Source organism: Trypanosoma brucei, chromosome 10 (assembly GCF_000210295.1).
Source record: "Trypanosoma brucei gambiense DAL972 chromosome 10, complete sequence".
Lineage (NCBI taxonomy): Eukaryota > Euglenozoa > Kinetoplastea > Trypanosomatida > Trypanosomatidae > Trypanosoma > Trypanosoma brucei.
The window spans coordinates 1,837,502-1,862,735 of record NC_026743.1 but is presented as its reverse complement, the minus strand read 5'-3'; the positions used below and the strand labels follow the sequence as shown (position 1 = coordinate 1,862,735).

General features: G+C 50.1%; 10 protein-coding genes across 10 annotated transcripts; 9 read left to right on the top strand and 1 right to left on the bottom strand.

Moving 5' to 3' along the window:
- Positions 1–792: 792 nt before the first annotated feature.
- On the bottom strand, positions 793–1,125 carry TbgDal_X9340 (T. brucei spp.-specific protein; the record flags this gene model as incomplete). The annotated part of the gene is made up of 1 exon (XM_011779805.1): positions 793–1,125. One exon carries the CDS (start codon positions 1,123–1,125, stop codon positions 793–795), a length of 333 nt encoding a protein of 110 aa, XP_011778107.1.
- A 583-nt stretch (positions 1,126–1,708) lies between these two features.
- TbgDal_X9330 (hypothetical protein, conserved) lies at positions 1,709–4,534 on the top strand (the record flags this gene model as incomplete). Its single annotated transcript, XM_011779804.1, has 1 exon — positions 1,709–4,534. One exon carries the CDS (start codon positions 1,709–1,711, stop codon positions 4,532–4,534), a length of 2,826 nt encoding a protein of 941 aa, XP_011778106.1.
- A 508-nt stretch (positions 4,535–5,042) lies between these two features.
- Positions 5,043–7,016, top strand: TbgDal_X9320 (metallo-peptidase, Clan MA(E) Family M41; the record flags this gene model as incomplete). Its single annotated transcript, XM_011779803.1, has 1 exon — positions 5,043–7,016. The coding sequence occupies one exon, from the start codon at positions 5,043–5,045 to the stop codon at positions 7,014–7,016; it is 1,974 nt and encodes a 657-aa protein (XP_011778105.1).
- Positions 7,017–7,790: 774 nt separating this feature from the next.
- Positions 7,791–12,089, top strand: TbgDal_X9310 (hypothetical protein, conserved; the record flags this gene model as incomplete). Its single annotated transcript, XM_011779802.1, has 1 exon — positions 7,791–12,089. The coding sequence occupies one exon, from the start codon at positions 7,791–7,793 to the stop codon at positions 12,087–12,089; it is 4,299 nt and encodes a 1,432-aa protein (XP_011778104.1).
- An 846-nt stretch (positions 12,090–12,935) lies between these two features.
- On the top strand, positions 12,936–14,033 carry TbgDal_X9300 (hypothetical protein, conserved; the record flags this gene model as incomplete). Its single annotated transcript, XM_011779801.1, has 1 exon — positions 12,936–14,033. The coding sequence occupies one exon, from the start codon at positions 12,936–12,938 to the stop codon at positions 14,031–14,033; it is 1,098 nt and encodes a 365-aa protein (XP_011778103.1).
- A 692-nt stretch (positions 14,034–14,725) lies between these two features.
- TbgDal_X9290 (hypothetical protein, conserved) lies at positions 14,726–15,565 on the top strand (the record flags this gene model as incomplete). Its single annotated transcript, XM_011779800.1, has 1 exon — positions 14,726–15,565. The coding sequence occupies one exon, from the start codon at positions 14,726–14,728 to the stop codon at positions 15,563–15,565; it is 840 nt and encodes a 279-aa protein (XP_011778102.1).
- Positions 15,566–15,918: 353 nt separating this feature from the next.
- Positions 15,919–18,951, top strand: TbgDal_X9280 (hypothetical protein, conserved; the record flags this gene model as incomplete). Its single annotated transcript, XM_011779799.1, has 1 exon — positions 15,919–18,951. One exon carries the CDS (start codon positions 15,919–15,921, stop codon positions 18,949–18,951), a length of 3,033 nt encoding a protein of 1,010 aa, XP_011778101.1.
- A 1,059-nt stretch (positions 18,952–20,010) lies between these two features.
- Positions 20,011–21,366, top strand: TbgDal_X9270 (dihydrolipoamide acetyltransferase precursor,putative; the record flags this gene model as incomplete). Its single annotated transcript, XM_011779798.1, has 1 exon — positions 20,011–21,366. The coding sequence occupies one exon, from the start codon at positions 20,011–20,013 to the stop codon at positions 21,364–21,366; it is 1,356 nt and encodes a 451-aa protein (XP_011778100.1).
- An 839-nt stretch (positions 21,367–22,205) lies between these two features.
- Positions 22,206–23,060, top strand: TbgDal_X9260 (hypothetical protein, conserved; the record flags this gene model as incomplete). The annotated part of the gene is made up of 1 exon (XM_011779797.1): positions 22,206–23,060. The coding sequence occupies one exon, from the start codon at positions 22,206–22,208 to the stop codon at positions 23,058–23,060; it is 855 nt and encodes a 284-aa protein (XP_011778099.1).
- A 175-nt stretch (positions 23,061–23,235) lies between these two features.
- Positions 23,236–24,906, top strand: TbgDal_X9250 (hypothetical protein, conserved; the record flags this gene model as incomplete). Its single annotated transcript, XM_011779796.1, has 1 exon — positions 23,236–24,906. One exon carries the CDS (start codon positions 23,236–23,238, stop codon positions 24,904–24,906), a length of 1,671 nt encoding a protein of 556 aa, XP_011778098.1.
- Positions 24,907–25,234: the final 328 nt, after the last annotated feature.

The window sequence follows — 25,234 nt, the reverse complement described above, 5'->3', positions numbered from 1 at the left end:
AGAAATAGCCACTTAAATTAAAAAGAAAGCACCTCCGCCGGCAGGAAGAGAGGCCGCAGCGCCCCCATCTTTTCTTGAGAAACAGGTGCGTCACCGCAGGAGGTCTCTCCAGTTATCATCAGTTTATTGCTGTAACAAAACCCTAGAGATGCGGCGGACTTGTTTCGTCCGATCCGTACAGACGAAACGGGGGCGCGACGCGCCGTGGGAGTGCATAGTTTTGCCGGGTCGCGTATTCTGCTAGGGGAAGATGGATCTGACGGGCCTCGGGGGGGGGGGGGGGGGGACAACCATCTTCCATTGCCCTGTCCGTATTCGGGAGTTTGAGGGTGGCATCACAGAGGGTTGAAAAAGGCTTGCGCTTTCTTGGTCCGTATTACCTCGGGCTTCCCTTCTTTGAACAGCTGCCAGTGGCGCATTCTGTAGGGGTGCGCTGCTGTTAGCCGTTTGGGGTCGTCGGTTCCTAGCATGGGGTTTTCTCATATTGTATCCATGTCGGTGCTGTTATGCTACTGCTTCCACATCGGCACAGCAGCCGGGACCCAGCTTGGGAAGTGCGGTTACTAGGCATTGTTTGGTGCGGCGGTGTTGTGCGTGTGTGTGTGGGGGGGGGGGGGGGAGGCGGGTGCAACCGCGATGTTCTTCTGTCTCGACACCGCGCGCATCCACGCTAGGATGTGGAGTGAGCAGCAACTAAGTCCAGGGGGATGTTGTAATTTTCACCACAGAGATACTCCAATGGCAAGCATACCGTGGTTAAGCCCGCCCACCCTCGTTACTGCTTCGGATGCGCTATAACCTTGTAATCGAATTGGGGTAGCCTTGACGGATCCTGAATGTACTGGCTAACTCTGGTATGCGGCGCGTGCTGTTACCGAGACAGCCCAAGGTAAGAAAGGAAGAGGAGGATAAGCACGTTGGAGTCGTCGGCAACCTCAAGGAAAGTTTTCTCTGATGATCGTATGTGCATGTAAGGCTGTGGGTGATGTTGGAGACGACCAAGCGACAGTGCTTTGACCCTCCCCCCCTGGATAGCAAATGATATATCCGGCGCATAAGCGTTTGAACACGCTCTGGGCGTGGAGTGTCCGTGTACTTCACCAAGCGCTTAGTTCCAGGATGCATTTTCCAGTTGCACTAACTCTTTTTGCTTTTGTGATGAAAAGGTTCACCTTCCATTTTTTTATTTTTGAGAGCAATGCTCAAGCACTTCTCTGTTAGCAGTGGCTCTCCGCTTTGTCACCAATGGGTGCTTCGTTGGGTAGAGCTTTGCTGGTGCGATCATAGCGGGGACAGGTTCCCTTTAACCGTCATTACATTCAGCACTGCTATGACTCTGTGCTTCCACTATGTTCCTTCCTAATGGTAGGGTCTGCTGTGTGTGGGGGCGTGAGTAGAGGAATGCGTGGCAAATGCATCGACTTTCCATGGGTGCAGAGATTCTTCGCGTGAGCGATCACTAGTTCTCACTTGGTACTCGGTGCACTATGCACCTGCTCTTTTCTCACCGTTCACACACGTCTGGACCTTTCGAAGACTACGGAACCAGGCGAGAGATTGGGGTTATGTGATTAAAATGTTCACTTTACATTATTGACTTTAATTTTTTTGTTAAACCGTTGAATAATGGTAACTGCTGGTTTTCATTTTGACATTATTACCGTTGCTTCTGCTCCACTTTCCCCCATGAGGTAAAGTAAAGTTTTCAATGAGTTTTGCGGGAGGTTATTCCATAACATCAGGTGATGTTGTGAAAGTGCTACACCTTCTTCGCGATAATGGTGTTAACGTTCACAACTCAAAAAAGGCATACGAAGAATTGCAACGGTATCAATCTGACTCAACGTTCTTCGTGTTGTTATCATATTTGTTCGGTGCGGAAACATGCCCGGTTGACATTGACCTCGGCGGCAACTGGGTACAGTACAGGCGGTTGGCTGGGATTACCCTAAAGAACAACTTGGAGCGGTGTAAACTTGCTTTGGGTGAAGCGGCTATAAGGGAGGCGGCTGGCTGTTCACTAGCTGTTCTTGTTAACCCGACAGATGTTCGAATCGCCCGCGTAGCTGCTCAAATTGTTGTAAAGATAACAGTATTAACCTCATTTAGCTGGTGGGAGGAGTGCGGGCTGGGTAATCTCCCTAACACACTTCTAAACGACCTGCTGATGGCGGGAGAGGTGAAGACCTTTTCGGCTTTATATACCCTTCAGTACCTTGTGGAGGACCTTCCAGAAGAGGTAGGTCTTGCAAGTAAGGATATTATTGAGCGTGTCGCAGTACTTGTCTTGGACCCAAACGCCCAATGGGGTGTCCGAAAGGCTGCTTTTCGTATGTGTTCGAATATGTATGAACAAGCACAGTCCCTTGACTGGAACGTAGAGAGCTTGTCACCTCTACAAATCGGACTGACGAGCGGCAGTCGTACTTTCACTAACCTTTGTTGCCTGCTTTCTGAACAGAATTGTGGAGGTGACGTTGAGCTAAAAATACAAGTATTCCGCTCTTGTGGTGTGATGCTCGACTACTTGGAATACTTTACCCCTATGCCAGAATCCGACATGGCTAGGTTCATTAAATGCTGGAGCAGGGATACTATTTGCACTAGTGTGTCGGCTGGAATTGTAACTGAACACGACGTCCAGTTAAAAATTTCCGCAATAGACCTCTTAACGCTAACAATGGAGATGTACGACAAGATGGGGGGTGAGGGTTACATATGTGCTCTCATTCAACCTCTAATTGAGTCACTGCCGAGTCTTGTGTCTGCTTTGGTAACTTATGTACCCATGACAAGGGAAGATGTGGAGAATATTCTTTCTGAGGACGACTGCAGCATGAGGGACCCGGCAGCCGTTGATTTCCATCTAAACGAGCAAAAGTATGATATATCTGAGGATTCTGCGCTCGACGATAACCATGGAACTGCAACGTTGCGTTCAACAGCACTCCGTTGCATAGATGCTCTTTGCGTTCTTTCGAGCAAGCAAACATTCCCGCACCTGATCGAAAAAGTTAAAGCCTTGTGGGATGGCGAATGGCAGTACAAGGAGGCAGCTATCGTTCTTGTCGGTGCAATGGCTAACGGTTGCTACGACGAGATTGGTGATACACTTCCGGCTGTTGTTGAGCAGTTGATATCCGCCGTTTTATCTCCATCTGAAAATATTTTTGTTGTGAGCATGTCGCTGTGGTCATTGTCACGGGTTTTGGAATGGACATACGCACAGGATGACAGCACCATCAGCAAAATTATCAATGCATTTGCGTCTCGCCTGCAAAGCAGGAGCAAACGTGTCCGTCATGCCGCTGTCACCGCTATCAACACCGCATTCATGACAGCCCATACTATGGGCACTACCGAAAAAGTTACAGGTGATCTGCCGTCTTTGATCGAGATGGTTATCAGTTGCCTGCCGTTCTATAACGATGGTAATCTTTTCATTCTTTGTGATTTGGCCATGCACCTAGCTGCGCTATCAGAGGACCAGAATACCGTGGCGCTTTTGAGTGCTGCATTCAGGGCGAACAGAATTGAGCGCACCAAGGGGTTTGAGACTACGTATGTAGCTTACTATATTAATGAAACGCCAAACGTGTTTGTCGATAAGGATGTTTTTTCAGTTGATCGGGCTATTATCGGAATGTTAACGAGATTTCCTGATCCTGCAGTTTCTCTTGAGCTGCTTGATGCGTGGAGTGTAGTATTAAGGGACATCATTGAGAGGAATATTAGGGACGATATCAGCCTGCTACTCAACGTCCTTTTTATCGCTGCGAATTGCGCCAATGTAACTCCATCGAGTTCCCTTGCTGGTTGGTGTTCTCGTACTCAGGGATGCATTGCCGTACTGGCATTTCAACTTTTTAATCCATCGGAGGAGTTAGCAGTTCAGGTGGCTGCTGTCACCCTTCTTCATCGACTATTAAAAAATGCCGGCACTTGTGCTTTTCCTCAGGGAATAGTGGAGGAGCTTCTAGGAAAACTGACGTCTTCCGTAATTACAGCTGGCGACCTACAAAATAAGCTAGAATTTGTATACTTAATTATGCTGATGGTGAAATCGTATTCGCACGAATCCCCAAACGGTGTATTCTGCGCATTTAAGGCGGCTGTTGATGTGCTTCGAAGCGACGCCTTTAGTGAATCTCAGTTACTGTTCTCCCAGATGGCGTTCGCAGTATGTAGTGCCCTGGAAGCGGTACCTGGTCTTGTAGTGCATGCGCGACCAGATGTTATTACCCGAATTATAACGGAGTGCGAAAACGCATACGATAAGTCTGTTGCAACGATACATCTAGTAAATGTTCTTTTAGCAGTGGAAGATGTCGCGCGTGATATCCTGCCCGACGTCATGAGGCTTGTTTACAGCTGGAGGCAGTCGGCTTGTAACTTCCCGGGAACACACGAGAGCATCAAATTATTGCTCTCATTTTATAGCAACAAGCACTCATCTTTGCTAAGGGAGCAGCTGGGACTCGTGGATTCTAATATTCGTGAAATGGTGATATCTTCATATGGACTCATTTGTTGACCACAGAAGTGCGGAGTCGTAGAAGGCTGCGCTCCTGCTCCCTTCAAAAAGAGGGAGGAGGAAGGGGCTGAGTAAGTTATGCAAGGACACAGATATTTTCCAGGGTGTAACGCACTTTTTCCCCCTAAAAGTGTCTATGATGTTGTCTTTGTCCGCTGACATACATTAGGCATTGGCTTTTATCCCTTTACAACAGGGTATGTGCCCAAAGGTTCAAAAGGAATACGTAGTTGTGGAAATAAAGTTCCCATCAAAGCGGCAGTTGTGCGGTGCAGTGATGTTATTTATTCTCTAAAATCGATTACGCTTCCTTTTCCCCTTGTTTCCACACTTTCGCGTTTGTTCCTTCACTGTCTCCTTTTCTCCATTTTGTTTTAATATAACCGCTCTTTTCCATAAAAGATCGTTTTGAGGGATAATACGAAGAGGAGAACGCAGCACCCCCCCTTTTTTAAAGCCGCTTATTTTTAAGAGTTTCAAAAATAGTAATAACTGTAAAACCAAGATTATGCACCGGCGCTGTCCCATCATACCAGCTTTCCCAAGTGGCCGCACAACGCCGCTGCCTTTATTACCATCATGTGGTGGGACAGGTGCGTTGACTGTGTTTCCTGGTGGCTTTACTCAGAAACGCCATAGCAGCGTGTACCCGCAACCGCCGGTGAACCCGTTGCCTCCATATCCACCCTACGCTTCGGGATATCAATCATTTTACCACCCACATGCGCATCAAGGAGTTTCACAAGTACCCCCGCCCTTCAATTCAGGGATGGGCGCATCGGGTTACGTCGGTGTTGGAGTACCTGAGTTGGGAACAAAGGAACGGCCCGTTGTCGTAGTTTCGGCTCCACAAAAAACGACTTGGACAACCCGACTGTGGTTATTGTTGTTATTTGGAATTGGAGCCAGTTGCACCCTAAGCCTCATCGAAGAATTGATGTCGAGAATGCAAGACGGCAATTCGGTGACGAAAATAGGAGGGATATCTCGGGGTCAGCAAATCGGGATGTTTGGTTCTCCTGATGTCAAGCCAGTGGATTTGACTGGTCTCGATGTAACTTTTGACACGATTCGTGGGTGTGATGAGGCGAAAAAAGAGCTTAAGGAAATTGTCGAGTTTCTAAAAGAACCTGAGAAGTTCCACAAACTAGGGGGGAGACTTCCTAAAGGTGCGCTGTTAGTTGGCCCCCCTGGTTGCGGGAAAACAATGCTTGCGAAGGCTATTGCCAAGGAAGCCGATGTAAGCTTTTTTTACTCAGCGGGGAGTGAGTTTGACGAAATGTTTGTTGGTGTTGGGTCTCGACGTGTCCGCGAGCTTTTTGCCGCTGCCAAAGCTCGCGCCCCATCGCTTATTTTTATAGACGAAATCGACGCATTGGGGGGCAAACGGTCGGGAACGGATCATGCCTATTCTCGAATGACCCTGAATCAGCTTCTGGCAGAAATGGATGGGTTCGATTCCAAAGACTCTGTCATCGTCATCGCTGCGACGAACACCCCCGATTCATTGGATAAAGCCCTCACCCGTCCAGGTCGATTTGACGTTGTGGTATCAGTTGATCCCCCAGACATGAAAGGGCGCGAAGAAGTTTTACAAATTTACCTTAGCAAAATTAAAGCTGAATCTTCTGTTAGCGCAGCTGCCATCGCACGAGGAACTACGGGATTCACTGGGGCGGAGTTGAGCAATTTGGTCAACATCGCTGCCATCCGCGCTGCCACGCTAAACAAACAGGTTGTGACGATGAACGATATTGAATACGCAAAGGATCGGGTGATGATGGGGGCGGAAAGTGCGAAGGTCATCCCAGAAGATGAGCGCAAAGTGACCGCATACCATGAGGGGGGCCATGCACTCGCGGCGCTACTTCTTGAGAAAGAGGGAGCGGAGCCCGTGCACAAGGCAACAATTGTACCAAGGGGAAACGGCATAATGGGCCTTGTGCAGCAGTTACCTGAGAAAGACAGATACAGCCAAAGTAAGAGACAATGTCTAGCGCGCTTGAAGGTCTGTCTCGCAGGAAGAGTGGGTGAGGAAATACTACTCGGCTCAGATGACGTCACCACGGGTGCCAGTTCGGACTTCCATCAAGCTACAAAAATTGCGAGGAATATGGTGCGGCGGTTCGGTTTTAGTGGAGACCTCGGTTTTGTTGATTATGAGTCTTCCGATACCCCCGAGGGCGCCTATATGTCCGATGAAACGAAGGGCAAAATTGAGAAAGAGGTTTCAACTCTCTTGCAGAATTCGTACACTGAAATAAAGCAGATGTTGCTGAGTCATCGCGAGGAACTTGAGTCTATCGCCAAGCACCTCATGCAGCACGAGACGTTGTCAGGAGATGAGCTGAAACGCATAGTAAACGGTGAAACACTTCCGGCTAGGAAGGAGAAGGTGAGCATTCACCACCATTGCTCGAAAATGCCACCAGCTGGAACAGAAAGTATGAAAGGGAAACAACGCCCCGTTTCCATAACGTAACAAATGCCAATCAGTGTATCATTGGTGACTTCCCCTTAGTGCATGCGTATGTATATGCGCCGCTAAGCAGCATGCACACGGGGTATCGGTTGCTGTATCCACATGGCGGTGTTGTTAAAGGTCTGTGTGTCTGTATCAGGTTCGGTGTGGGGTTAGGCATGGTATTGCTGCACTCAATTGTTTGTTTTATCCCCTCATCGTTGTCGTTGGGATTTTACACTTGTTGAGTCTCTGCGAAACGACTGGTGGCACGGGTTGTTGTTACATATATATTTTTCCGTGTCAGGTATCACTACCGTGATGGGGTGTATGGATCGTGTTGTTCTTTGTGCTTCTGCAGATTTTCTGTTTACACAGACTCACTCACACATTCCCTATTACTTCTACCATTAATTTTTCCTATGCGATCGTTCCTCTAAGGCTGTTTGTTAAAATGTAGGGAAGTATTGACTTCCTCTACCCATTCTCTCTACTCCAGACTTTATTTCATTAAATGTAGAAACTCGGTACTCGCGCACTGAGTGAGTTGAGGACCATCTTGGAGACTCAGTGATACCCATCCCCCTTCAAGGCAGTTGTGGCAGTTGGCAAGTAGACAATATTCTGTATCCACAGTGAAAGGGAAAATTGCAGTAATACCTCTGTTTAGCAACTTGACCTATTCATATCTTTCGCTTACGCCCCATTTTTTCACTTGGAGGGAACAGACGTGCTGCTGGGCCACGCGGTGCGGAGAGCATATTGTAGATCGAAGGTTCCACAGATAGACCCCAAATGCGTCGCCTACAAATTCGGGCATCATTGCCCTTTTCTTCTGGAGAACTTTTGATCTCAACAACAGACAACAGCTGGCCGTCTTTTACTATCCGCGTGCAACGTCGGCACACAGCGGGATTGTCACGTGAGCAGCGGCGAAGTCAACCGAACGCAGACCCTACTACCGGGCATCAAATTTCTGTTGTTGAGCCTCCTGATTTAACTCACCATATCCAGTTTGGTTTGAACAACCTAGAGTATGTTACTTTGCCCGACGTCTCAGAGGCGGATCGCACGCGAACCGATATGGAAAAAGAGCGTGACATGCAAAAGCGGTTTGGTGAAGGCGGGCCGGGTGAGCGCACCAATAAGAGTTCACAGCAGGTTCGCCGTGACATGTTGCAAGGACAACAGGATGTGGATGGTCTCCCATGGGAGGTACGTTGGAGGAAAACGGTAATACCGACACCGGAGGAGATGGTTCAAGATGTCCGTGATCGTTTCGATCTATACATTCAGGATCCCATTGACCGTGAGCAAGAATGGTATCTGCATTGGAAGGATCGTTCTTTTAAAATTCAGAAGGATCGTATGATTTGGCCCCAGGGATACACGGACTACCTTGATCACTATGATGCTCACGGCAGGCGTCGCGTTCTTCCGTCGGATCAGCGTTGGTCCGATACCTCTTGGAAGCATTTAGCTGATACAAAATATAAAGATCGAATGTGGCTTATCGAGGGTGAAGAGCGAAATGCTGTGCACCAAAGCCTCAAGGCCGAACATGAACTGTTGGGGGAGGAGGAGCAGCGGCAGCTGGAAATGGCTGACGTATACAACGGGATCGTTTCTGGGGTAGTTGATCTTGATCCTGAGCAGACCTACCAAGCCCTTTCGGGCACCGCGGACCCACTGGAAGTTGCTCGTACCAAAATGAAACTTCAAGCATACGGTGCAAGGCAAGCGTTAGAGTGTGCCAAGGGAATTGATTCACCGCGATTAGATCCTATTTCAGGCCTACCGAAAGCCGACATGGCCCCACTCCCAACGGGGGTCACTGTGGAACAGGGCGTTGCTATTGCTGCCCATGCGAACATCAAAAATGAAATGCTGGAGCAAACAGCTGATATCGCAAGACAGGCTGGACAGGATCCTGTTCCTGCTTTAATGAAAGCTCACTACAAGGCTTCAAAGCAGTACGATGATCGTCCGGCACTTCGCTCCCTCGTGGAGGAAAAAATTGAAAGGACCACAAGAACTCTGGAGACAACATCTGACTCCAAGTTAGGTGATGCAGGAAGGATTGTGGAGCAGATTGAAAGTTCGGCAGTTCCTGTCATTGGGTGTAAACTCAATGAATCTGAGAAGCTCTCGGAAGCCTCTTGCACGAGCAGCGAAACGGAGCGACAGGCATCTAAAGAAGGGAAGCCACACAAAGGAACCCCAGCGGGGTTCATTGAGGTGAAAAAACGTCCGCAAGGCGCCGAACCGGACATCCCAACGGAACTGTATCATGTTCCCTGTGGTCGTGAAACGGAAGGTATGCCCGAGTGGTATCGCAGAACCCTCGTGGAAACTGAGCCGATGATTCAATCATATGGTTTGACACATGATCCCCTTGAAAGGCGGATTGTTGACACCCACGAATACTACGATCCACCGCAACTGACTGAAGACACTCGTATTACAAATGATGACGCTGTTGCCGGTGTTTCGTCTTTTGACGAGCTCAAAATGAGAAAAATGAAGTCGTTACCTGAATTAGTGGAGGGCTACAAGCCCCTCCCACTCTACCGGGAGGTGGCATCGGGAAAAGGTGATGCGGGCCCACAAGACAATGGTGTTTCTGGTGGATTAGCAAAAAGATCTGATTTACTACGCAAAGAAAGACAGGATCGGGTGCGAAAGGCGAAGGTACACTATGACCCGGACATCCTTCTTCCTTCGCTTCCATGGGAATCGGACTCTATTGCCGATCCGTACCGTGGAGTGGCGAAGGGGGATGCAATAGACTTCAACAAAGCGGACCTGGAGAAAACGTGGAGGGCATATCGTGATACGTTTCGGCAAAGCATGACAGAGTTCGGCAACCTTACGCAAGTAACAACTGAGGACAAGTGTGAGCGGATGTTGATGGATGTGATGGACCGCTTCCGTCGCGGAGACGTTGGGGATCATCCTCAGATTCCGGAGGAGTTGGAGGCTATTTTCCGCATGATATTTGAAGCACACACTAAACATTTTCTGTCGGATTTCTACAGATTCAAGGGTAACCGTGCAACTGAGGGAAAGACCGTGAAGGCGGAGGCTGACGAAATCCTTCGTCGTGCTTCTGCAAAATGCAAGCTTCTGGGTCCCAACTTCATGAACTTCATACAGGAAATGACTTCTTTGGAGCTTGATTCGGTTCGCAACAACCCCGCTCAGCGTTACGCCATCATGGTCCGTGACCGGGCGTACGAACCTCTGGGAAAGCCATTTATTAACTGGATAAACAGTGAACTTAGTGAATTCATTGTGAATGAATTTCAAGGCATCGAGCAGCTCGAGACCCATATGGAGTTTCTCAAACGACACGTGAACGACGCCAGAGCTAAATGTCCAATGCGTCTGGAAGGGGTTCGTGATTCAGCACGCGATGCTACTGTCGAAGCCTTTTATCAGTGGTGTCGTGGTGCCCTTTGTTTTTACGCGGGGAAACATTTGCAGCGCCTGTGTATTGACTTTGCTGATACTCGTTTTCGTACGAGGGCCGAAGAACTGTTTGAGGACTCTATCGAATGGTTTTCTAACTATGCTAAAGCATCTAATGGGATTGTGCAGATACCTATTCCTGACTCCGATCCTCCGTATGAGTATGAGGAGAAGGACTTTCTTGATGGTGAAAACGCTATTTATGAGGAGATCTCTGGGCATTTGGACAAGGCTGAGGGCCTTTGGCATTCTGGAACCTCTAGGAGGTGGTATCCGGTTATCGATGAAACGGAGTACATATGGTACAATGAGCGGCGCGGCCGCATAACTCTTGCGCTTGACATCTCGGATCGCTGCCTGGAGAACGTGAACAAGAAGACACATCCGTCAGTGCATCCCTTTCCTGAACGGGCCCGGCTTTTCTTGGAAGGGGCACCACTGACACAAGAAACTGCAGAACATCTCTGGATGCGGCACCTGGGTGACCTATACTACGAACACAGTGAGCTAATGTTCCGGAACGGTCGCTTCCAGACCGCTCGCATCTATCGGGAAAAGTGTCTGAACCTCTACCACTTGGCAACCCGAACTGCAGCTGAGCGGCTTCCGCCATCATGGAAAGCGCCTCTGCTAACGAGGGCAAAGTATCTGATGCGGGTTTATGAGCCTGGCTCCGGCGTGGAAGAGCATATAAAAGATGTGGAGCGCGTTGTTGATAGACTTTTTGCGGAAAAGGAGCCACCACATTGGATCGAGCCTTTTTCTGAGTTACCCTACAGGCTCGCGGTAGTGCATGCAAATCTGCCTGCCTTTGGGGAGTGCATTACCGCCAGAGTGAAGTCGTGTGTTAAAAATTCGCCTGGTAATGAGTTACTCTTGAAAAACATGGAGCAACGTTCCCGTGGAGGCGCACAGTTGCCTGAGACGGAGGAATACTTCGCGGCTGTGGACAGGGTTGCTGATGAGGTGTTTCGGAAGCGAATACTGCGGTGGCGATCTCAGGAGTGCGAGGGATCCGATCCTTATCTTTTCTGGACCCACCTTTACTTCGCATTCCGCGTCCACCCGAAAAGTTGTGAGGAAGTTGCGAAAATGTGGGATATGTATGAGCCTGCCTATCTATACATATATACTCAGGGCGCACTTGCGTCCCGCAACCGTGGGCAAAAACTAATCAATGATGCACTACGCCGGGTTTGCCAAATTCTCTTGCCAGGTGATGAAAAACAAAAGAAGGTTCTTCTCCGAGAACTGGTGAAAGTGCGGGAGAAGTTGTCGCACCTGGTGCACAGGCGGGAATTGGACCAAACTATTCACGCACTGGAATCTCATCTTGCCGATCCGTCACGGCAGACATTCTGTTACGGCACCTCTCTTCTGTACCGTGAAGCTCTGACACACGAGCGGATAGCGAACAACCCAAGCCTTCGAGCAGATCTAGCCGCTCGAGACTATGCGGAATTGAAGCAACGGAAGGCGTCTCTTCAGACGCAGGGAAGCTCGCTAAATCCACAACAAGCAGCTAAGCTGCAGGAGCAGCAAGGTTGCACTATGCTGGTGGATGAGGAGGCTATTGGGTTGAAACCAGACCCCTCTACAAAGGAACTATTCGAAACAAAGTAGAGCCACCATTTTCAGGTATGTGCCACCCTTCCTTTGGAGGTAACTCTCTATAATGGGAGCGTTGTTTGGGCTGGCGTTTCGCAGTGTGAGTGAATGCACTGGGGTTGGTGTGCAAGAAAATGGTATTTTCAACGATGAACGACACTGGTGAGGGACGACGTGTCGGAGTGTCTTTGTGTTCTGCGGGCGTACCCCACGGGCCTTCGGACACTGTGGTAGTTAGTAGGACCAACGCACCTATTCTTGACGGGAGCACACCACAAACGGTATAACATTCGTGAATTACGCTTAGAATAGCTTATGTGTTGTTTGTGACGCATAATAATATCGGAAAAAAAATTGCGCCTCTGCAGTGGTATCAATAATAACAAGCGCACACACAAAAAATTGAGTCTTGCACCCCCCTACGGCCGGAATGATTTGGGGAAATGGTGTGGGGTAATTCTCGGTAAGGCAGGTAGTCGGATGCGTGGTTATGGTGTGCCGTTGGTGGTTGATGACCACCACGGGTATTTCACACAATAATGAACATTAAAAAAAAGAGCGAATGAAAGGTTTGGTGTGCACCATTACAATATTTGGTGTTGTAGGTGTAGAAACTGCGTGTCATTGGCAATGCTTCACTTAGCGTGTAAATCCGTGTGGAGAACGACGGGAGCTATTTAGCTTCATCCTCTGTTTTCTACTCGCTCGCTCGAAGGGTGGGTTTATCCGCTCATTTGTTAATTGAGTTGACCTTCTACTGTTCTCCATTCCTCAGCCCAATACTGTTTCCTAATCTTCGTTGTATGCGTATTGACTCATTTTTTTTTTTTTCTGACACCTAAGTTTTCAGTGCAGTGGAGGATGCCGGACGGAGCTATTGGCCAGCGTGAGGAATTTCTCCACGATGTTGGCTGCAACGTTGACGTTTATACCTCTAGAATGCGGGAGGACATCTTAACCATGTTGGGCCGTTACGTAAATCAACAGCACCAAAGCATCAAGGAGTCTTTACACGCTGAGGCTGTCCGCCGTGAAAATGCGATACTCGACGAAAGGCGCAAGATAGAGGTGACGGCTGTAGGCGCATTGAGGGAAGTCGAGAGACAAAAAGAAACTATGTCTCGTCTTGTTGGGGGCTTGGGTAATGCGAATCGGCGGATGTGGATGCAGAAGCGGTTTCACGATTGGGAATTGTGGGTGCTGAGGAAACGCCACCGTAAGAAACTGTATAAAACCATTGAATGCCATATCAATGGCATTCGTGCTTACCATGTTTACACGCAATGGCGTCTTCTCGCGGCTGCACGGCGGCATCACCGACTCGCAGTGGCTGAGCAGTCGCAATGGAAGTGTAGTGAGGCTGAGTTGGTTGGGCAATTAGAGGTTTTGAATAAGGTAATAGAGGAGGAACGGCGCCACAGCGAGAACCTAGAGGAGAAAATGAGGACAGCGTTTGTCCGTGGGATTTGTGCGTTGAATAAGGAGGCGGTGCAGGTACTCAAGGGAGCGCAAATGGCCGATCCACAAGCGTCTCCCTTGTGCCCGGGCGGCATGCGGGCAACTCGCACCTCACCTCCACGGTACGGTGCAACACGTGGCGTTAGTAATATATTTGACGGGCCTACGTTTCATACTGGTGCAGGGACAACCATGACGGCGGGGCGGACAGCAGATGCCGAGGACGCGACCCCGCTTACGGGGCAGTTCCTTCCAGAAATTAGGGATTGCTCACCCACCCCCACGAAGACTACCCCCGCAAGGGTCACTCCTCCACGACACCACGCCTGTTATGCGCCTGCTACCTGTGCGTACAGCGCGAGGACACTCCCCCATCAGCCTTTCGTCGTTTCTGTTGATCCCGCTGCAGTTCGCAGTTATGGCGATGTACCGGCCTCCAAAAAGCCACCCTATGTAGCACGCAGACCCCCCATGGGCTTTGGCTCGCGTTCTACTCGTTAACCCATACTCTCTTTCCTTATATAGAACGGAAAGTGCGGCTACCATGAAACAGGTCAGTGAAGGTGCACATGCCTATCTGTATCTGGGTGTGGTTATTGTATTTTCCACAATGCAAGGATGAGAGGACAGATTTTAGGTACAGGAAGTGGGCCGTTCGAGAAGGGATTAACAATGACAGATTGTCAAAGAAGGGTTCCTAAGGCGTTCTGTACGGTTTGCCTCCACATAGTACTCATGTCTCCCATCAACCCATGGGCCAAGTCGAAACATTAAGTTAGCACACTTCCCCATTTTATTTCTTATGCGCCCCCCACTATTTACACACGGGGAGTTGCAGTGATAGGTGCTAGGTGCTGAAGTAGTTGGAGCCTGCGGATGCGGACTCGGTAGTGAAACTAGCGGAGATGTAGGGGTGACGATGATACTGTTGGCCAAAAGCGCACTCTTTCGCAGTTTTCTCGTATGTCAGCACGTTTGTAACTCCGGTGGAGACTTAGTTCTCCCAGTTTAATTGTGCGACCGCACATATGAGGCTTTTGAGTAGCTGAACTACCCACCAGACCACTCTTCCTTCTTCATCCTTCCCTTTTCTACCAAGGTTTGATAGCGTTAGGCCAACGGGCCGCTCCTTTCGGAGTGAGTGTTGTACACTTCGTCCTGAGAAGCTCTATATATTTTTTTCGTCGTGTTGCATGGAGCGTTGTCTCTCTCTCGGTGTAATCAGCCGCCTCTTGGACGCTCTCAACCTTCGGCGCAAGGTAGCTTTGCTTTCTCTACCGTTTGAAACGTCAATGATAAGGGTTGGAAAAAATCTCGATTCACATCGTGTTTCCTCCTCCGCTTCATCATCTCCGGCGGTACCATATGCGAAGTTGTTAAGTTTTCCATTGGAGGCGGAGATGGAGGTGCAGCCGCTTGTGCGCGGGGCGGTGTTGGAAGCCTTAGGCGAGAGCGCTGGGGGGCAGAGAGCTGCGGATGGTGGTTGTAGGAGGGTAGAAAGTGTTAGGTCAAAGGAGATTGAAATTGGTAGCATCCTAGAGGGCCGGTGTTTTAGTTCCCTCGACTTTGCTTGCACTAACCTTTCGGCCAGTTTCAACAGATGTGCTCTCGTTTCTGCCTCCCTCGGTGGCGCTTTCGTGAGCCACAGTACCTTCAACCTGACTGATATCAAGCGGTCCAGCTTTATAGGGGCACAGTTTCACTCGTGCACATTTTTGGCTACCGATGCGGTTGGTGTCGATGCCCGCTGTGGTCGTTTTTCGCATTGCACATTCTGCCGTGCTAGCATGAGTGGGTGGGACGTTCGCGGGGCAACATTTTACCGCTGCACTTTCACCATGTGTGATATGAGCGGGTGGACGTATGACAGCCAAACAACGGTCGTCGAGCCTGTCGGCTGGGAGTGTTGCCGGCGCCTCAACTGGGTGCCGTTCGGAGAGGGAGCCGTGGGTGACTGCCGCGTAGTGAGGGAACAGGGAGGGGAGAGAGGGTTGTCTCTTCGACCGCGCGAGCACCCACCGTGGGTCAAGTGAGTTCTCTGTTAACGGTTAGTATGTATGGTTCCCGCTGACCTGAAAAGCCGGTTCAGAAATGTATCTTCACCTCTAAGTTGGTGGTTTCCTAGAGCTACTGCCACCGTTTGCACGCATTCCGCGGCGGGATGAGTGTCCCGTGGACCAAATATTTTTTTCGTACTGTGTTTGCGTCATATTATCATTTTTTTCAGTGTTTTTAGCTACCCGTGGAGAAAGTTTTCGTTCTTGCACCTCCTATTTCCCCCTGATTCAACATATCTATCTGTTGCGTGCGAAATATTCGTACTTGCTCTAACCACTCCCCTGCTTCTCTCGTAATTGAATGTGTTTTCTCGCTAGAGGAACATACAATGAGTGTCGAAAGGATCGTGCAAATCTTGAGTGTTGTATATGCAGCCGAAGATAACGGGGACCGCCGAAGGGCCACTTTTGAACTTCATGAGGTGGAAGAACAAATGAATAGCGAGGAAATTGTAAGTATCGGTACGGGTTTGCTTGCAGTTACGGACCGAGGTGCAGCCGTACAGGCTTACGGCGCAGTTCTTCTACGAAATGCTGTAGTGTCTGGACGAATACCCCCCTCGGTTGTACCGTACGAGGAGTTAATGACATGGTATTTCAACGAACCAACACTAGGCCGTCTCCTCTGTGCTGACATTGTGGAGCTACTCATAGAGTGCATGGTGCGTGAGTGGCCCGAGTCCTACCCGGACTTGATTGCCCGTGTGTGCGCTCCTCCAACCCAGCTTGCACAGCAACCTCGTAAACTTCATTTCCTTTCGTCATTTATCGCGCATATTACCTCTCCGCACGTGGGAGGTGTGCCCGTTAATCGTATGAAGCGGTTGAAAAAGGCGATTGAGCTGTATGGTCGTACAATTCTTGTGGAGGTGATTCAGGCGCTGTTCGACTTATACACACAAGCCGGTGGAGCGGCAAGTAACAGCTGTGCTCCAGGAACTAAGGAAAGCGTTACGGATTGTCTCATGACCGTAGCTAACGCTACCCCCTGCCTTCCTGTGCACGTGTGGTCGGAAGTCGGCCTTACTAACACCCTTTCAGCGCTTGTACGATGGGGACCAGCTGCCCAGGAAGCACTCGCTGCAACAACGGCACTTCTTCGGTGTGACCGTTTGTCTTGTGCAGGAGAATCCACAGCAGCTGACTCTCTGCGAACGGAACTCCTGAACGTTGCCCTTGGTTCGGTAGACATGTGGGTAGCTGAGTCAAATCATGGTAATATCGAAGAAGTTGTGGGATTGCTGCACGATTCGCCAGACACCCTTCTGCAGCCGGCCGCCCCTGTGGCTGGTCGTGTCTGTCTTCTTACCTTATCCATCCCAAGTGTTCTTCTTGCCTCCGTTGCGTGCTCCATTTTCCGACGACTCGGCGACGCTGCCTTCACACAGATTAATCCCTTGGAGTTGCTGGCGCGCCTAGCGGTCTTGGTTCCAAAAAACAAATTGCACCCTTGTTGCGGCACTTGTGAGGGAGGCATGCAGATATCGGAGCATGACTTCGGGACAGTCGAAGCATTTACGCAAGCTTTCTCGGAGTTCCGTAGCCTCGCGGCGCATGTTCTGACGTCGGTGGCGAGGATCTATCCAGTCGTTGCTAATCAGTTTATGCTTCAGCTAGTAAGTAATCTTAGCGATAGCCGCGGAACGGAGGAGGATGCAAGGACCCAATGTGGGTTTGTGACGCAGCGAAGTGACACCTTTTGCAATTGGGAAGCAACGCAGTTCCTTCTGTATAGTTTATCTGAGTCGTTCAAGCACTCGTCCGAGTATGTACCCCAAATAATTAACGAGTTGGTTAAAAGGGAGCCTGAAGACATGGTCATTTTTCCGGTTTACCTTAACATGCTTTCGCTGTTGTGGAATTGCCGGGATGACACTGCTCTGGGTGTATGGCAAGGTACGATGGGTATCATTCTCAAATCGCTTGGGAATCGATACAGGGAGGTAAATGACATTGATGTTGTATCCGCGCGCAAGAGGGCGCTCACACTATTGGTCACCGCCTGCAGTAAGCATGCTAAGCAGCTGGTTTTGCTGGGGGAGCCTTTCTTGTGCCAGATGGAGCGTTTGCTGATGTTCTCGTCGACATCAGCGATGGAGCGTACATTGCTGTACGAAGCAATCGCCGCTTTCACCACCGCGCTTCCGGAGGATGAGGCGCAGCGACGTCTTCAGAGTTTTCTTGATCCTGTAGCGAAGATCATGGTCGACCACACAACAAATATGTGTCAGAATGCCTTCAACGATATCATTATAGGACGCACCACCGCTCAGCGAGATGAAGGCTACGTTATTCGGGACAGTATCAATGTTTTTGCTGGAGTTCTGCGACGCTGCAAGACACTGCCTTATGTTGTTGAGGCAGCCTCGTCGTTGGTACCATCCATCATGAAGCTCATGGAGTTTGCGCACAACATTGACGCAAAGGACCTGCCTCCCGAATACAAAACTCTTTTTGGCACTTATAATGGAGATGGGGGGGCGGCTTCCCACCTCAGGTCTCGTGAAGGTGAAGGAGCGGGTGGTCGAAAATCCGATGTATATAGGGCTCGGAAAATATTGTTGGACATACGCCTGGCGCTTTACCAGGTGATCGGAGCTTTGAGTTCATTTTTTTCTGTAGAGCCCCTTGAGAATATGCTACAGATGTTAGTGTGTGTCACGCAATTGTTGCCGATCCACGCTATGCGGCAGTTACTGTCGCATTGCTTGTTTCCTGTAGCCAGTGCTCAGGAAAGGCTAATACCTGCGACTCTCTCCGTGTGCACCACGTTCTACATGCAGAGGAACCGTGGCGCGAGTCGCGCTCCGGAGGCGGAGGCGGTGGATGGCAGGCAACTTTTCGGCCTTTCAAAAGACATCTTCGCCTTTATTAGGCAAAATGTGGTGGATCCCAAGCGACTTGATGGAAATCCAGCACTTTGCCAGATTGTGGTCGATGTAACGCTGAGTGTCTTAGAGAGTGGTGTAAACGTTGCGGAAGCTTCCCGCTTTATATCGGCGATTGTGCCCAATGGCAATGACGCTAATCGTTTCTCTGGCACTGCGAACGCCCAAATGGTTGATATGGCTCTTTGCGCTTACAGCCGAATGATTGATTTCGCAGTGCGCGCTGATGAGTCCCTGTTACCACCTAGAGAGCGTGAGAAACTGTTAGTCACGCTTGCTGACACCTACGTTTCTCAGTATCCGCTGTACGTGACGGCGATGAAGGACCGTTATCCCCAACCCCAGGTGGACGAACTAAACACACATTTAACGATGATGGGTCGTATTGATGTTAAGAGGAGGTACTTTAAGGAGTTTCTGCAGCGGTTTGCGGGGCAAGTTTGTGTAGATGGCGGTCAGGTGGGTGATCGGTAACTCTAGCGCTGCGGTGCTGGGGCATTCAGAAGTGTTGGTGTGCTTTCCGTTGTGGTGACGATGGGGGAAGAGGTAGGTGGGCTAAAACGGTGTGAATGGGGTGTAATATCGATACATCTCCCCCAAAAAATGAACGAAGGAAAGACGATAAAGGGGTGCAAAAGCAGCAAGAGCTGTCTTATTGGATGCAGTTGATTTGATGGAGTGTTATGTGAGTGACGGCTGGTGGTATGCCAGCAACTGAACTTTTCACCTTAGCTCCATGAAATTTCCGCTTTCCGCTTACGACTGCTCAGCGCCACGCACACCTGTACATATGAATGCGGTAAAGTCGCCATGGTGGTCCACTATCAACCCAGTAATACAGTCAGCATCTGTGGGTAGTGTTTTTGTTTCCAGTTGACGTAAAGGGCATCGTGCGTAAGGACAGCGTAAAGAATCTCCCCCTCGTGCCTTCCCCGGGGTTCCAGCAGCGCATGCTGTGCGTTCGTTTACTAATATTGTGTTAACTTTGGCCGAAGCCAGTCTTCTGGCTCCAGTCCTACTGTGAAAGGGTGTTGTGGGGCACCTGCTTTTGGAGGAACCTCCGATTTTGTGTGTGTGTGTGGTTTCCTTACCCGTTGTTGCGTTGGAGTTTTGCCGTTGTACCCGTGGTGAGTAACTTGACGTTGGATGAAGTGGTGAGGTGTGCCTTCATCTTTTGCGAAGAAATGATTATTTCCGACTTCACTTATCCATGTGCATGTGTAAGTGATTGGACATCCGAATGAGTGTGTGGGGCTTCGGCGGAAAAGGTTTGAACGTTGCAGTCACCGTCTTAACAACTACTGTGAACGGTGACACAGCGGGTTTTTCTCATTCCGTATGTTCCGTTCCGTGGTACCGCATCACTTTTTGACGAGGTGCTACATAAAAATAGCAATCGCGACAACAAGGTTTTGTTCATCAGAAAAAAAAAGGTTGTCGTGTAGCAAAATCCGTATTTCACGTGCGATAATCTTTTTCCTGATTTGTTTGCTAGTCGGAAGTAAGAAGAAGCGGTTGAAGAAATTAACACACATGTTCCGCCGTCCCGTCACGCAACACATCTTTCCTGTGTGCTTTGCTCGTTTTCTGACAGTTACGCCGATCCCTATGCCAGCTCTCTCCCCAACCATGGAGAAGGGAAAAATATCTGAATGGGTCAAGAAGGTTGGAGACGCAGTTGAAACGGGCGATACATGGTGCAAGGTTGAAACAGACAAAGCCGTTGTTTCGTACGACAATGTGTCAGAGGACGGCTTTGTCGCCCGCATTCTTGTTCAAGTTGGGGAAGAGGCCACAGTCGGCGATGCGGTGTGCCTTATTGTGGATGAGGCGTCAGGTGTTAACTCAGATGAGGTGAAGAACTGGCAGGCCGCTGGCAGTTCCCCTGCGGCAACTCAGTCAAAGGTGCAGGAGGTTCCCTCACCCACACAAGCGGCGCCACTACCAGCCGGCGGAAAGGAGGCTGGTGGTCGTGTGAAGGCGTCTCCCCTGGCCCGAAAGACGCCGGCGGAGCTCAATGTATCACTCGACACCATCGAGGGCACTGGGGGAGGGGTGGGCCGAATCGTGAGGAAGGACGTTGAAGCTGCAGCGTCAAAGCGTGAACACGCTGCTCCCGCCGCCGCGCCTGCCGCTAAGCCCGTCGTGCCAGTAATAGCCACGACTCCATCAACCCAGAACTACACCGACATCCCCGTCACGAACATGCGGTCAACGATCGCCAAACGCCTTACACAATCAAAGAACGTGGAGATTCCGCATTACTACCTTTTCGAGGAGTGCTGCGCAGAGAATATGATGGCCCTGGTACAACAACTCAACTCCAAGGGTGACGGCAAGTATAAAATCACGCTTAATGATTATATCATCAAAGCAGTGGCGCGGGCGAATATGCTGGTTCCCGAGGCTAACAGCTCGTGGCAAGGGGACTTTATCCGTCAGTATCGCACCGTTGACGTGAGCGTTGCAGTCGCAACTCCCACAGGGCTCATCACCCCCATAATTAAGGATGCACAGGCACGTGGGTTGGTCGACATTTCGAACGAGATGAAGGTCCTTGCAAAAAAAGCCCGCGAGGGGACACTTCAGCCACACGAGTTCATTGGTGGAACAGTGTCTGTGTCCAACCTCGGAGCCAGCGGTATCCCCGGTTTCACAGCTATTATAAATCCCCCGCAGGCGCTCATCGTAGCTGTTGGCTCCGCCAAACCCCGCCCGCGTATGTCTTTAGATCCGGACACAGGAAAGTACACAGTTGGCGCGGAAGCTGAGATGTTTGTAAGGTTTACCGCATCATTTGACCACCGCGTGGTTGATGGTGCCGTTGCGTCTCAGTGGTGCAAACACTTCAAGGATGCGGTTGAGAACCCACTCTCGCTATTGCTGTAGGGACTGTAATGTGCGCACGAAATAATATGCATATTTTCTAGGAGAACGGGTGCCAGTGGGTACCGCGTGGAATCTTTCAACCTTTGTCCTTTTTATTACTATTCTTGCAGCATGCCGGCCCTACGTATGCCCCGAAAACTCACGGTGGGAGGCCAATAAGCTAATGAAGACGATGCTTGCGTTTATATTCCCCCTTTTTCCTCTCCCTTGATATTATCATTGTGGATCTTCTTCATGGGGCGCACGATATGAATATGTGTTGTCGTCGTCGATCTGGGAGGTAAATATAAAGGCAAAAGAGGCTGAGAAGGAAAAAGTGTGAGTGTAGAGTGCATGGGGGGAAGAAAGAGAAGGGTGTGGTGAAATGGGTAAAGGAAAAAATAAGCGAGGGAGGGAACGCGGTTGAGGGTAGCGCAAACAGAAAACAAGGGGGGAATGACTTAAAACGCTAATTCCGCCTTTGTTTCTGAGGAGGACTAGGGAGGGACGCGAAAAAGGTGATGTACGGGCACGAATAGCTACCTAAAGTGGGGCACGTAAAACAATCTCATATTTTTTTGTTTTAAAGGGATGTACCGCCACGATGATATCAAGCGCAAGCTGAACATGGAATCCATATATGTGACGGCCGATGGCGGTAGCGGATAGCGATCTCTTTCCTTTGTCTTTTCCTAATTTCGTGAGTCCTTTCGAGTTTGAGCGCATATGACAAGTACAGCACGGTTGTAAGCGTACGTATTTGAGTCGTCAGTTAACCTCCAATTTCTTGTCCACCCTGTTTCCACCATACCCTTTGTGTGTTATACGTGAGTTCTCGTGTTGCAGCACCGAAAGTTTTCATGAGTGCCCCTGCTGAAAGGGAACGTTTAGGCAATGATAAAGTGACAGAGGTTCAGCCAACCGAACTACTTGACGTCGCGGGTATTGAACGTCGACACGTGCAACAGGTGTACGATGATATTGCAACACATTTCTCGGCAACTCGCTACAAGGCGTGGCCAAGGGTGCGCGCCTTTATCGAGTCGCTGCCGAGATATGCCACTGTGGTAGATGTTGGCTGCGGGAACGGCAAATACTTTTCTTGCGCACAAAACTTTATGGCGGCAATTTCTAATGCTCCAGACGACGGGGCAAACGAAGAGGGACAAACCGGCCCCGCGTATCGGTTCGTTGCCGGCGTTGATTTTAGTGAGAGGCTTCTCCGGTTAGCACTGAACCAACTGGACCACGAAGCAAGCGAGACTTCGCCGTCGTCTTCACGGTCGCTTGGGACTCGCGGTCGCACCGAACTTCTTCTTGCTGATGCCCGTCGTACAGCGTTTCGCAACGGAGCATTTGATGCAGCGATTAGCATTGCGGTTGTTCATCATTTCGCTACACACGAACGGCGCCTCGACGCTGTTCGCGAGCTGTTGAGGCTTGTACGGCCTGACGGTCTCATTTTGATCTATGTCTGGGCGAAGGAACGGCCGGAAAAGCGTCCAAGGAGTGGTGCATCAGACGTGTTTATCCGCTGGGAGATGCATGAGGCGCACGACCCTGAGCGACGTGTGCACCACCGATATTATCACCTCTTTGGAGAAGGTGAATTGGAACGCCTTGTGGAGGAAGCGGGTGGTGTTGTGCGGGAGTCGTATTTCGACAAGGAAAACTGGTGCGTTGTGCTGCAGAAGACTAAGGGGGGTGAACAGTGACGGCACTTTGGAGATGGGCCATCAGTGCTATTCATTCCACCCGTTGATGTGCTTCGCCTCTTAAAACCTGCGTGCGTTCCTTTTTTTATATACTACAGCTGGCTCCCCTCTGTGTTGTGCCGCGCATTTCCTTTATCTTTTATTCTATCCATGTGCATGTTGCTTGCGTTAGTGCATGGAAAAAAAACGCATACTGCCTATATCTGTGTCTTTAGGTGAAGTCATGCCGGCAAAGAAGGGTGCGCAACAGTCACCACTGTTTGAGGTGTCACCACGGTGGATGCAACGCGCAGCGGAGGGGATCGCGTCACGCAACGGTATGTTGCTGACGGATTTTGTTGTGCATGCGGAAATGGGTGAAGCACTGACTATTCGAGATATGCCAGAACATAGTGGCATTGAGCCTGCCATCGATCAACTGCGACAGCGTTTGTTAGACAGCGTTGAACAAGCAGTTGGGGAGACACGAGTGCCACCCAGCGGCCATGCTGATGACGTGAAGGAGCGGCAATTATTTGTTGAGGTGGTGCTTCGGGTCGCAATCACCGGCGCACTAGTAAAGTATTACACGGAGTCGTACTCCATAAAAGATGCAGACGACTCGAAGGGCGGCGATGATAGGCAAGAGCGGAAGCAGTGGATAACACAGTTGACAAAGGACCGCTTTGCTCTTGGACTTTTGCACGTTTTCGAAGTGTTCCAGGAGGTTCACTCGATGCGGCGGACCAACTATCAGCATCGACAAAGCAACACCACCGTTGGCACCGTTGGCTGGGACACCCTTTTACTTCTTCACTTTGTCCATCGTATTCCGTGTGCCGCTCGCGACGCAAGCCCCGGTGTGATAGACGAGGCAACAGGACGGATAGTGCGAAGTTGGCGGAAGCTACTACAGTCTCTTCAGGTTGTGGACCCCGGCCTCTCACCGGAGTTTTCTAGACGTCGTGGTGCCCTTGCGGTGTGTAATGGGCTGTTGAGCATATTGTTCCGTCGATACAACGTTCATCAGTGCCGAGTGCTTATCAACACCATCGTGCAGGCCGAACGAGTGACCGAAACCGGGGGTGCCGCGGGCAGGGAAGTGCTTAAGCCGGCGCAGCACATGACATCGGAGGTGCTGACTTTTTACTATTACAAGGGCCGTGTGGCGCTCTACGATCACCAGGCGCGCGAGGCATTCGCTGCGTTGCAGCAGGCCTATCAACTACTCCCACCACCAGGTAGTGGCAACATCGTGCAGCATCGTAACAAGCAGCGCGTGAGATTTTTCTTGACCGTTGCGGGGGTTGTCAGCGGTCGCATGCCGCCAGAGGAGATCCAGCAACGTGATGACCTCATCGTCTACATATTTCAGCCGATCCTTAAAGCTATACAGCGGGGAGACCCGCGTGCCTTCAGCATCGCCGTGGATGCGTATGGACCGATCTTGCGAAGAAGGGGCGTGTATTTTATATTACAGCGTGCAAAATTGCTTTGTTTTCTCATTCTAGTGGCCCGGGTGCACGCCACAATGGATGCTTGTGGTGAAGACAGTACACGGATACCACTGCGGGTGCTCACTACAATGTATATAAACATTGCAAGGGAAGGGAAAATGATAGCCGATCAAGACAGTGCCGCACGTGAAACGACCGAAAGGAGGCCGAAACGGCAACGGAACGAGGACGAGGTTGACGATGGTCTTGCCTTAACAGATAGCGAAATGACTTGGTGGGTGGCAAAGCTTATATCTACTGGTCTACTTCGTGGGTACATCTCATGCGAGCATAAAGTGGTTGTTTTGTCACGCCAGAATCCATTTCCGACATTAGTCGCAGGTGAATCAGCTGCGCCACTGCAGGGATAGGGAAACCGCTCAAGGGGCCTCTGCCGGACTAAGTCTCATCATTGTGCATGGATGAGGAAATCTGGTTAACTTTGCGGTAATTCGTGCGCTCAAGGTTGCGTGTGTGTGTGTGTAAAACTGATCCCCTTTGCAAGGGTTTCTGTCCAACAGCTGACGAGTGCTGTGCCACCAGCGTTACGTGTCCTTACTATCTTTGAGTTTTTATAGAGGTGCAACCAAGTGTCTTCGCATGCACAAAAAGAACACTTTTTTTCTCAAGCTTCTCATTAGTCTATGCGCTAGGCGGTAGAATTGACCCAGGCGCGTTGTTGCTCAGTGACAGACAATG